At 40.5% G+C, this 13,517-nt stretch overlaps 1 protein-coding gene across 1 annotated transcript; it reads left to right on the top strand.

Moving 5' to 3' along the window:
• The first annotated feature begins 713 nt into the window (after positions 1-713).
• tmem130 (transmembrane protein 130) lies at positions 714-6,926 on the top strand. The gene is given in 6 exon segments (XM_008292420.1): positions 714-774; positions 856-1,027; positions 1,116-1,246; positions 1,619-1,703; positions 4,132-4,348; positions 6,795-6,926. Coding segments are annotated over 6 exon segments (798 nt in total).
• Positions 6,927-13,517: the final 6,591 nt, after the last annotated feature.

Here is a 13,517-nt window from a genome sequence, read left to right as displayed (position 1 = left end):
GCTGTCTGCTGAAATCAGTAATGGTGGAAATTCTACAAGCACAATATAAACCTGTTTTAATCAGACAAGAAAAAAGTCAGGAGCATGGATGTGTCATGTAAGCAAGTCTTTCTATTTGGTTTTAAAAGTATGTTATTATATGTGTAAGAGGGAGACACTTGAAAACTTGAGCTGATTGTCACAGTTCAATCTGATCCTCTTTGACCTCCTAATCTAAATCAATTCAGGAACTGTCCAGTCACTTCACATAATTTGCGTGTTGTGTAATTCTTCGGTTTTTACCTCCATTGTTGTTGTCAAATCACCATTCAGAGAACTGAGCTGAAACCTGTCACATCTGAGATGGACGTCCCACACCGCTGACAGCAGTGTGACCCGGAGCACAGCCTCCTGCTCAAAAAGCTAATTGTTCTTCCTCAGCCACATGATTGAAACGCATGGTGACGATTTCAGGGCTTTACGGCTCACATTTGCATGCTCTGAATATCACAGGCTAGAAGGAGCCACATCTCCCCCCGTCTATCCCCCCCACAGTGTCCATCCACTCTGCTCCCAGGATCAGCTGTTATTTGTAGTCGAGGTCCTCCAGTCAGAGGACCAGCAGATATGGGCAGGTAAATCCAACATCTACATCTAAGACGTTTGACATTTAGTGATGGATTTTTTTAAACTTTGGCATGTGTGCTTACAGGAATCATGCTGGATGGATCTTGATGCTTCTCCTCCTGGTTCTCCCGGGCGTGGCAGCAATAAACGACCCTCTGACAGATTTAGGTATGTCATCCAGCAGCTCGTTTACACTTTTCTTACAGGAATCTCATCATCAAATCTGAGTATATTGTTTCTTTTAATCAGAGAACATTGCTGGAAAGCTGGTTTTCTATCAAATGGACGGTAATGCCACGTATGTGAGAGACTCAGGAGAGCTGGCCTCAGATGTTCCCACAGAGACCATGTTTGAACTCTTCGATCCCCAAAGGAACTACAGCTCAGCAAAGTTCACTTACACCTGGGACTTAGGGAATGGGTAAAAGGATTTCTCACGCTTGAAATATTGCCGGGGGTCTGTGATGCTTTCCTTTATCTTTCATTCCTTTTCTTGATCTTTGATGCAGCGAAGTGATCCAAGGCACTGAGCCGGTTGTCCGCTATCATTATTCAGCATCAGGAAACTACACACTGAAGCTGAAAGTAAAATACGCTCCTGCAGTCACTGGGGTCTACTCCACGGATGTTAAAGTGCTTGGTTTGTCGTTTTTACATTACTATATACATCAGCAAGTTGTTGCAATTAGATCCTTGAGATAACTGTGGTTCTATAAAGTTTCATATTTAGTTTCATTTCCTTGAAGCAAAGTGATCAGATGTTGATTTTATGATAATATCGCTAGTTTCAACTCTTGTCAATTGAAAAGAGAGTTATTATGTTAGAAATGAATCTAGAAAATCCTTCCCAAAACTAATTTAGGATTCTTAAATGAGCTGATGTATCTGTCATTACATGTTCAGCACTAAATGAACTGTGAAAATGGTTTGGTAGAAAAAAAACAAAAACATCATGAACTTTTTCAGTTTTTCTAATGGATTCAAATGACTAATAACCAACTTTTTTTTTCAGATGCCATCAAACACATCGAACTGAAGGGGCCGTCAGATTACGAGGTGTCTCAGAACACCAGTCTGGCTTTTCACGTTGATGGAAGGTGAGCTGCATTTGGTTTATTTTGTTTGCTTTTATTACAAATACTAACTGATGAGCAGAGAAAGTACCAATCAGTCAATCAGTCACACATGATTTGTAAAGCACTTTTTATACAAAGACAATGTAGCACTTTACACAACAAGATGATACCTCCCCACACCCATCCTCACATAAAGTAATAACTTGTTGCTACAAATGAAGGACTGAGGAAGTGAGAAAACACTATCAATAATAAATCTCATAAATCTCATCTCAGTCTGATACCGGAGGCAGGATTAGTCAGACATTCAGCGATATATCCTGTCTGCCAGGAGGCAGAGATTTACTAGGAAATTCGATATATTTGATCAATACGAGTTAAAAATTTTAAACATGAAAACAAACTTTCTCTCTTTCTTTTTTCTATGTAACAGTTGTTTTTTTAAAATTTGAAACAAACTCCAAACTTCATCCAAACCAAATAAAAGGGCAAATGCAGGACTGAAAATTAGCAACAATGAGAAGAAGAAACAAACAGCTCAGTACAAACAATATGGGCATCCAATATTCATCTGTTTATTGCACTGAAAATGTGACCTTTTGAACCCCACTGCTCTGCATCAGGGTGATTAGGTGGTTAGCGAGGTGATGGTTAGCACCATTACTTCGCAGTTAGAAAATCCCAATTCGTGTCCTGGTGAGGATCCTTCCTGGGATCTTTCTACGTGGAGTTTGCATGTTCTCCCTGTGCATTGTGGGTTCTCTCCAGGTTCCTCCCACAATCCAAAAACATCCATCCATCCATTAATCCTCACTGGGGTCGGTGGTGTATGGGGGTGAAGCATCCATCCATCCATCATCTATACACCACTTAATCCTCACTAGGGTCACGGGGAGGCTGGAGTCTATCCCAGCTGACTTCGGGTGAAGGCAGAGGACACCCTGGACAGGTCACCAGTCTATCACAGGGCTACACTTAGAGACAGACAACCAAGCACATTCACACCTACGGACTATTTAGAATCAGGAAGCTGGAGAACCCGGAGAGAACCCACGCTGCACGGGGAGAACAGGCAAACTCCATGACACTAGTCACGAGTCTCTGAGGAGATGTCAAGAATCACTGGTACATAAAAATCTGCATTGACACAAAAAACATACAAATGAGTTCATGAGGCTCAGATTATAAAGCAGGTTGGCCACCAAACACAGGGTTGGCAGTTCGATGCTATGTGCAAATGTATCCCTGGGCAAGACACTGAACTCCAAGTTGTTCCTGCACCTTGCACGGCAGCCACCACTGGTGTGTAAGTGTGTGTGTGTCAATGAGTAAATGAGAAACGCTGTAAAGCACTTTGCAAAATCTACCTAAGGTCGAAAGGTGCTATCTAAGTGTGGACCATTTACTGTACCACATGCTAGTATAAGACAGTGTACTCTGCTCTGCATCAATGAAGTACAGAGTTTAAAAACTATGAGGTGACAACCAAAGGGTTTCTCCATAAACAACTCTTCATCTATGTCTAAAAGATCTATTGTATCAACGTATGCGAAACAGTCTTTACAGAACGCATGTTTATCAGAAAATGCATTTTAGAGCTTTCAGACAACCATCAGGCTTGTATGGCCTGTATGGCGTCACTACATTGCACTAATAACTAGTAAAATCACAGAAACAAGTATTGATGGATTTTAACAGGCCAAAACTGTTCTTTTACATCCTTTGACTGTAAAAAGACACTTAAAATAACCCATTTATATCAGAAAAAAAACATCTTACAGATTAAATATTTGCTTTTCTGGAAGTTTATTGAGGATTAAAAAATAACACATAAATATGAAAACAATGAGCTTGTATGAATCTTGCACATTCTTCCTGTTTTGTTAAATTACAGATAGATTGAGTAAAATCATAGAAAACAGTATAAATGTACATGTTGACTAAAAAAAAAAAAGAATCTGTTTTGTTTGTTTACAATAGTGAGTGCTTTTTTTCTCCAATATGTCACTATGAGACTGCAGAGCTTTGCTGAATCTGAGTCAGCAAACACTATCATTATTTTACAGGTTCTGTCAGTTATAAATGTTGCAGCATTCCACTGTTTTATTACTCATCTTTTCTGGCTCTCTTGCTGCTAGGTTTTCACCATTTTTTACATTTGTTTATTTGTTGTTGTTGGTTTTTTTAAATAGTGAATTTAGGGGACATGAAGGTGTCCATTTCCCCTTTCTGGCCACAGGTGACATAGTCTCTAAAGCTTATATTCAGAGTACTTTTGTTTTCATAGTAGAGCGTTTGTGTCTTCTGCATCCCTCCATCAGAGCTGAGAGAAACCACAGTCTGGCTCATTTGATTGAAGTGTCTGACCACAGGGTTCTGCTGGTTTCTGATGGCACCACTGAGATTGGACAAAGAACATTAATCCTGAACACTTGTCTCCTGTCTTCAGTCCTCCCATGTGGGTGTGCTGGCGTTTCCTCCCCAACTGCGTGCCGGACACGACGGGCGGCTGCACGCTGACGATGCTCTACGAGAACACCCTGAGACTGAACCACACCTTCACCTCCACCGGCGTCCACTGTCTGGACATCAGCGTCCGCAACGACATCAGCAAGCTGCAGTCCTCCTTCAGCCTCTACGTCAGGAGAAGCAGTGAGTGATCTGTTGTGGAAATTCTGGAATAGCTTGATGTAGGATGAGGAACCCGACACAGAGAGACACGCCGGATGACTTAAGTTGAAAAAAAGTTTACTGAATTGAGGAGAAGTGACAGAACAGCAGTTCATGTACATAATGCCAGCATCAGTTCTCAGGATTTCTCTCACACCTTTGGTCTTGTACCCTCCTTCAGTGGAGGCCACATCCAGATGAAAGGGTGAAAGGGAAACAAAGATAGTTCACCGCCTTGGTGTAATCTGGCCTTGAGAGGTACAGGGAGTGCTTGCCTGTCCTCCTACAATAGATCTACATCAGGTCAAGAGCAGGGAAGTAATTTTTCCTTCACATAATCCACACAAATAAATACATGCAGGCAAGCAGGTGGCTTTCCAGAACAAGAAAGGAGATGGGGAAGGACAGGATGAGAGAAACTAAAGTGGGCAGGAAGAGAGAGAGTTAAAAGGGTGCTGATTGGTTCCTGTTACTATGACAACCTTTGGTGGTTTCTAGAAAATGTGGGGAATACTTTTAAGTGTTATGAAACCGTTCTAAACCTCCTGGATGATGTGGAAAAATGCTTTTTCATTACAAAACAAAGCTTAGCCCTGCACTCGTGTGGATTCACCCCATCCATCCACATTACCACTGGCCCGGAGCGGAAAGAGCTTCATTAGTTCTACTGAGCAGCGTGGACTCCCATGACTTTGTCTTAAACTTTTAAAATGGCAAAACCGAACAAGCTACCGGTAAACAGCACAGAGGAGTTCAGGTTTCAGCAGTGTATAAATCCGCTCAGACAGAAGGGTTTAATGAGTTGTAAAAAACTAAACCAACAACAAAGTGGAGAAGCTTTCGGTTAGCAGACAAAGGGATTCTTAAAACCACCTGACTGCTGTAGGACGACCTGAACGCCTGCCGTGGAGGCTCCCTGGAGAAGGGTGGCCTCCAGGGCATTTATGGCACCTTGAATCAATAGATGAGAATAGCTGAAGAGTTCATTTGCAAAAACAGATAACTCCATCTTCACAAACCTTCAGAAAACCCACTTTCCCATCATCTACCTGAGACAATATCAATCAAACCTAGGTTATCTCTATTGTTGTCATTTCTACTGAGTCAAATCCACTCAACTTCAGTTTGATTATCTCAAGCAAACAACAAAAGGTTTTCTGAAAATCTACAAAAATGGAGTTATCTGTTTTTGCAAATGAACTCTTCAGTTGTAGGGTTTCTCTTCCTTTATTTCCCTCCTCTGATTCCTCAACCACCTCCTTGACACGTACAAGCAGTCGATACACTCTACATGGAATTTGCTCCATGTTTTTTTATAGCACAAGAATTTAACATGGCTGTAGTGTAACACATTTTTGCTCTTTGCTGCAGCCCGTAGACCCAGAAAAACATGCAAGATCCATCAACTGAGCAGTTATATTGCATTGATTCAAACTTTTAATTTATCTCTTTTCAGCTGAGCGGTTTGTTGATGAATTTTTGAGGAATCCCATTATCTTGTTATCATCCACTGAGCCTTTACCAAATAAGTTTTTTTTTTAATATAAATGAATGGATTTATTGGTTTGTAAACACTTTGATTAATCCCATTATCACCATCAGAACAAATGAATTCACAACTTTATGGCCATTTGCAATCCTCTCTTCGCTCTCCATAGTGACTCCATAGCATTCTGTGTGCAGATCTGGCTTTGATGGAATCCAGTTGGAATGAATCAAAATGAAACCAAATTGTTGACACTCGAGAATCAGTGCATGCGGCTGATTATCTTTAATTTTCCACAATCAGAGTCGTCTCTCTGAGCCAGCCCATTCTGCATCCAATCAAAGAGAAAATCAAAGAGTTTTGAAACAATGGCGAGCTGTGCTGTGTCATGAGGTGTTTCGGATAAAAACTGACCATGTGCTAATTAGCTGCGTTAGTTCCACAGACAGCGAGTGGAAACGGAGGAATCCAGGCATGTCAGAGGAGAGTAATCCGAGTGGTCGGTGCTGAACTGCTGATCTTAATTGATTCGCTGTCGTTGTGATTTACTGCGTCTGGAGTTGAACTGAAACTCAAAAATAACCAACTCTTGGTATTTGTTTTGTTGCTCGCTAAGAATTTGGTGATAATTTAAAACTGTGGGCTTTGACTTCAAGAACTTGTTTTGTGTCGGCTCAGCAGGCCGCCTGGCTGCCGGGTGTGATTACACACTAAACAGTCAATAAAGAAAAGTGTAGGGTGGCACACTTTCACCTTCCATATATGCACAAGCTGTGTTTGCATGTCAACCACACACAGTATGACTTTAACAGGTGTTATTACATGATACATTTGGTATAGATAACAACATGCCTGACTTTTAAAAAATCTTGGTTCAGGTTTTTATTGCGCCTTTAACAGCAGAACCACATTCTCTCTTGTTTGTTTCCATGTAAACTGCAGGTAACCCCCACAAGTTCTTCATCCTGTCGTGTGCTGCCGTTCTTGTGGCCACTTTCTCCTTCATCACCGTCATCGCCTGCCGTCCTCGACATCACAGCAGATCACAGGTACATAAAGGACTCAATGTGTTCAGAACCACATGCTGAACTCACAAATATTCTTTTAAACTTTTAAATCACGTTCCTTTATCCTGGGTTTAATAAGGCGTTACAGTACATAGTAAATATAAACTGAGTTCAACACTTGAGTGATAAACTTGTAGATTCTTCAGAATCTACAAGATCTACAGAGCTTCATCAGTGTTGTACATCCTGTTGGTTAGGATTTCATAATTAGAATTCCTTTGGTTTTGTTTTCAGTAGCTCTCATGAAAGGCTGCAGTTAAATACAGTGTATGACCACAAGGAGGCTGCCTGCCCCAGGAAATAAATTACACATCAGCAGCAAAATCGTGTGGCACAGAAACTCCAAGAAATGTTTATATAATCCAGATATAGGATTGATTTTCACTGTCTGTTGTCTAAAAAAAAAAAAGCTACTTTGAAACCAGTTTTACTGACGAGCTGACATTGTCATTTTACAGATTGCTGCTTCCAGTAACGCTGTATTTCTGAAGAATCAGGACTCTGACAGTCACAGCGCCATTCATTTTAACTTTTCCACCGCGGGACGAGGAGAGAAAGAGCCGCTCCTCTTGCAGTATGGAACCCAATACTGCTCTTAGCCACCACATCGTCATACTGTGGCCTCATGTACATGCATGTATGTAGCAGTTGTCCCCTTGCATATCTTTCATATCTTCTCATAGATGTATATAGCTGCTGTGTGCATGATCCGTGCACATTATATAACCTGTATGTATTTGGTGGTATGTTCTCTGTTGGGTTGATTGATGGTTTCATCCCTATTGTTCAGCACGCTAATAGGTCAAACACCATAGTTACCATAAAATAATGATGGTGATCAATTAATGAGCGGCAGAGCTTCGATTGACATTCAAATGAACTCATAATAAATTAATAAGTCAAGTGCGGGTCATGTTTAAACAATGAGTGTTAATTTAAGCATGCTGTGAATGGACCGGACCACTCATTTATTTGTGTTTTTGTTCCGCATATTGATGTTGTGAATTTAGGCCTCGCTTTTGAGAATAAAACACGTCTCCTTTTTAAATCCTTATCTTGTGGTGCTAAATATATAAGAATTTATTAACCGTAATAATCTGTTATTTTGCAGCAAGCACAGATTTAAACTCCAGATTCGACACGCTGGAAGTCTTGAATGGTTGATGAACGGCTGCTGCAACACGCGCACAAACACACCACAACTATTGCTATCACTTTTACTATGACGACACCGAGCATTAAGGAGAGGTTGGACAGCTGGAATGTCGGGAGGAAAGACGGTTGTTTGCAGGAGGAGGTCGATGATGATCAGCCTGTTGAGCACAGCAGTTAAAATAAGGAACGAAGAGAAACTGGATGGTCGAGTTTCAGCCTAAAAGAACAGGGACAGATGAGATGTTCAGACACTGATCAGAGCTAACATCTGAAATTTAAATCTACTATGAATTATATAAACCCGAAAAAATTCTTAAAATGGAATTATTTGTTGTCTTTTCATTTAGTTGTTATCTATTCTTGTGGCACAGCTGTACTCACAGCTAAATGCTAATGTTAGCGTGCTACCATGCTTGAGTCATGTCAGATTTATTTATTCAAAGCCCAACATCACCAATTACAAATTTAGCTCAGGGGGGTTTACGATCTTTACAGCAGACATACTCTGTTTTGCCCGGGGGCCACTTTTGCCAAATGATAATAGGCCAGGGGCAATCTAAAAAAACAAACCACAAAATTGATCAGACAAAATGAGTAAACACTAAAGGATCAATAACTGAACTTTTTTTTTTTCCTTTTCAAATTAGCAGCCGAGGTGCATTACTGAGCATTTACTATAAACAAACAAAAGAAATCTCATTGTCATTCAATTCAGTTTAGCACCCTATTGCAGTGATAAGTCTCACTGTTTTTCAACACCATCTACCCCTTTTCTAACCTTTTAGATAAATGTGACAAACTCACCTCTTTATCAGGTGAAGACCTCGGGAAAACCAGAGGAAGGATCCCTCCTCCAGGACAGATATGCAATAGCTCTTCTGTAAAGTGAACGGATCTTTTTCCACAGGAGACACTGTGACTTGTAGCAGGTTGTGTCTGGGGTCCTGGTGTTCTGTGGTGTGGCTCAATAACAAGGCTTAATGAGATACCGCAATGGAACGAAGCCATTGCTAATGTCATTAGTAAACTTAAGGTTGGAGTACGTGATGCATACAAGATGCAGCTTTTGTTGTATTTCTTAAAAAGTGTTTTTACATTTCAACAGTCATCACTAAATCATAAGTGCTATGATGATAAACAGAAAGAAAAACTTATTTGTAACAAATCACAGGCCTGTAAAAGCTGTTCAATAAGTGTATTCAGTCCCGTCAGATAATTGGTTGGTTTACCTTTTTAACTACGTACCTGCACATGCCGACGCAAATCGATTGTCTTCCACAAGGCTCTAGGTGAACACGTTGCCATAACTCACCGGCTTGATAGCACCAGAATTGCAGGCAAAGAGCAGACACATTTTACAGTTACACCTGAAACGACAACATTATATTAAGATTACATCTTGCATTGCTAAACATGGCAGCTGATTGCATCTAACTGTCTATTTGAATGTCTGTGTCAGTGTGTCTGCTATAGTAGATAAAAGTGTAACTACTGTAAGTGGCTTTCAAAGTCTGCATCAGTCTGCACACATGGACGCAAAAGTCATGAATTAGCCTGCATTCCTCCAGCTGCACTAAAGCGGTATGCTCTTATGTGTGGATGATTTGCTCTAGAAAAAGATCTGATAAGTAGGTGATGTGATATGCTTTCAAAAATCAGTTTACCACCACGGCAGCTCAACAGGCTGAATGGGTGACCCATAAACAAGGGCGAGAAGTCCCTGAAGCAGTGGTCATGGGTTCGAATCCAGCCTACAGCCATTTGCTGCAGGGCCTTCTCCCACTCTGCTCCTTATTTTCCTGTCTTTCTCTTTCCACTTACCTATCAGTATATAAATACCGAAACTGGTTTCCGTGATTCTGCATACTCCAGCTTTAAAACAAGTCAAAACACATCATAGTATGATCAAATTTGCAGGATGGGAAGTCTAGATCACAAAAAATTGTGAACATTTATGAAGAGCATTATCCAGGAGGACTTTGAGATGTTTGACATCTTTTAGAGATAATAAGTTGCCAACATGATGATGATGTTCCTCATGTTTACAGTTGTAGCCAGCATATTAACATGCTACCACATTCTAATTAAAACACCCGAGGCCAAGCCATTTGTTCTTGAACTAAAGCACTGGAGAAACTACAATTCTGACCTGATGGTGGTGCGAGTTAAATGTCATGGCGTCACAGAAAGCTAACAATTCATCCTGTGGCTAAAATATATCTCTGTACCACATATTATACGCACCCATCCTTCAGTCATCCTAGCCAATGTATGTTCATTTTGCAACAAGAAGACAAACTTCGAGCTAACTTGGTGTATATGTATGAATACAGGACTGCAGCAATGACAGCGGCAGTTCTCTGCACAGTGACGGCTTTGGGACACCGATAAGGCTCGACCGGGACAGTCAGCTAACAGGGAATTCCAGGAAGTCTACATCAACCCTAAAGCAAAGGCAGCTGCAGCTTCTGATCACATCACGACTGTGCTTAACAGATTGGAACTCATGTCCCCGACTCTCCAAAATTCGTCCTTGGCGATTTTATAAATCTATCTGTTCATTTTGTGTTTTATTTTCTATTGTGTTTCTTTTTTTTGATGTCTTTATACTAGATACTCAGTGAGCTTTGAATTAAATTGAATTGAATTTTATTCAAGCAATCCATTAAAGTCGACAATTTTCATTTAAAATCACAAATGTGAATGAGAAGAGACGATTGGTTCACTACAGTTATTATGATTCACAGTGAATGTCTGTGCAAAAGTTTTTGCCAACCCAACTTGGAGATTGAATCAGCATCATTTTATAGGACTCTATCCAACAGTCAGACCCCTCCATTGAAAATCCCTTTTCCCCCTAGTTAACATGTCCATATGGGGTTTTATATCGACATATCATGAGTGGAACTTGTGATTTGATAAGATTTTTTTAAGAAGGGGTTTCTAGTTCTACCATATATTACTGTGTGACACCAATATTAAAACTTGATGTTGTGTAGCGCAGAGTAGTTTTACAGAGTCCTGGGTGAGCTGGTGTGCTCGTACTGCAGCTAGTGGGGAGCGGTGTGATAGATCTGCACATCCTAGCGTAACTAACGGTGTGGCTGATTCCCTGGGATTGTCATTCATTGAGCTGTGCCATCGTTGTGGTGAAAAATGTAGCAAAGCCAAAACAAACTTTACAAAAATTCAATAAATGAAGCCGATAAACAACAAAAGTTGCAAATTACAATAGACGAATTCTCATTTGGAACAAAGCAAAAGGTGCTGATCATTATAAAGGAAAACGTCACAGTGTCATGAAAGAAAGGATCGAGTAAAACACAGCTGAACAATAGGGATGACTTACGATTACACAACATAAAATAATATCCTTGAATCTCTTCCAACTGACGTCAATCCGATTATTTTTATGCTATTTAGTACCTCGATGGCGTTTAATGCCAGCTTGTCCTCTGTTAGAGACGTCGCAGCAGTTATTAATTGTGAGTCTCTTGATGAATACCAGCTGCCAAAGACACTGTTGGAGGCTGCAGGTGCAAAGAGGAATGTCACTTCCATCAGAGGACCGACCTTGAGCTGAAACATTGCTGTGTTTAAAGTGTGCAGCTGTTCACAGTTTTTAGCAAAAAAAAAAAAAAACAGCTCATGAAGTTTGGCTTTTAACTTCACTCATATCCACTGAAACTCTGTGAACTTTTGAGGGGTGCATTAGCGGTTGGGGACTCTCTCTATTCTTTGTGAAGGAAAATGAAAATAAATGAATCATATCACATCGTAGTAGGCAGATGTTAAAATAAAAATCAAACACTTAGATGGAAAAAAAAACCAAATATGACATGTGGGGTCTTTGACGTGCTGCTGATATGTTCATTTGTATTTTTCACGGTTTCTATTTGACTAAAAAGATGGTCTTTGGTGTGTAAGTGGAAAAAGCAATCCCATCTATAAATACGATACGAAGCTGATAAGGTGAATGTGTGACCAACAAACACTTCCCTATTTATACATCCAGCAGATGCAGAGCAACATGTGCCTTTATCTGAAGCTGTTTCAGGTCACCTCATTGATTCCAAGTAAGTCCAGTATTCGCTCTCTTTGTATCTTCTTGCTGTTCTTTTGCTGCTACAAGTGCTTTCACCAGCTTGCCTGTAACGTTTCGTGCCTGTTGTTTGCTGCTGACACACGGTGAGAACAGTGACAGTGGATCTAAACATTAAGTTCGTTCACAAAATAATGAGTTGGAAGATGCTAAAATGCTCCATGAAGCTGACTAGACGTGCAGAGGTGGATGCTGAATCTCTCTGGAGTTGTCACATAGACTGTATACAAAAAATATAGAGAAAAAGTGGAGCCAATGCAGAAGTGGCTTAAACCTGCATTGTTTCGAACAGCCAGCAGGGGGCGACTCCTCTGGTTGCAAAAAGAACTCATGCTCTATAGAAATCAATGGGAAAATGGCACTACTTCTCACTTGATATTTTACCTTATTAAACATTTTCCTTCTAACTGTGGCCCTGCGATAGACTGGTGACCTGTCCAGGGTGTCCCCTGCCTTCGCCCTAAGTCAGCTGGGATAGACTCCAGCCCCCCCATGACCCTAGTGAGGATTAAGCGGTGTATAGATAATGGATGGATGGAATAACACTTTCTCTTTTCTTGAACAAAGATCTGTGAACATCTCTGATATTATTACCTTACGAAGCTGATAAGGTGAATGTGTGACCAACAAACACTTCCCTATTTAAACACCCAGCAGATGCAGAGCAACATGTGCCTTTATCTGAAGCTGTTTCAGGTCACCTCATTAATTCCAAGTAAGTCCAGTATTTGCTCTCCTTGTAGCTCCACTATCTTCTTGCTGTTCTTTTGCTGTTTCAGGTGCTTTCACCAGCTTGCCTATAACGTTTCGTGTCTGTTGTTTGCTGTTGACACATGATGAGAACAGTGACAGTGGATCTAAACATTAAGTTCGGTCATAAAAATGCTCCATGAAGCTGACTAGAAGTGCAGAGGTGGATGATGACTCTCTCTGGGTTTGTCACATAGACTGTATATAAAAAATATAGAGAAAAAGTAGAGCCAATGCAGAAGTGGTTAAACCTGCACAGTTTCGAACAGCCAGCAGGGGGCGACTCCTCTGATTGCAAAAAGAACTCATGCTCTATAGAAATCAATGGGAAAATGGCACTACTTCTCACTTGATTTTCTACCTTATTAAACATTTTCCTGTTACGTTAATAGTCTCGATCACTAGTTTCAAGTAGCCTTCATGACAGCATGACTTAGATTTTGTAAGTTAGTGAAACAGATGATAAAGCAGGGTATGTTTTAGGATGGGGCTACCTTATGATTATTAGATTGCTTCTGTATCTGTATGCTTTCTGTCCTCAAATTTTCAGTCACATCCATCACTCACTTGTTACGTCTGATTTAATACAAGCAAAATGACACAAT

Source organism: Stegastes partitus, unplaced genomic scaffold (assembly GCF_000690725.1).
Source record: "Stegastes partitus isolate 25-593 unplaced genomic scaffold, Stegastes_partitus-1.0.2 Scaffold809, whole genome shotgun sequence".
Lineage (NCBI taxonomy): Eukaryota > Metazoa > Chordata > Actinopteri > Pomacentridae > Stegastes > Stegastes partitus.
This window is presented reverse-complemented; position numbering and strand designations above follow the sequence as displayed.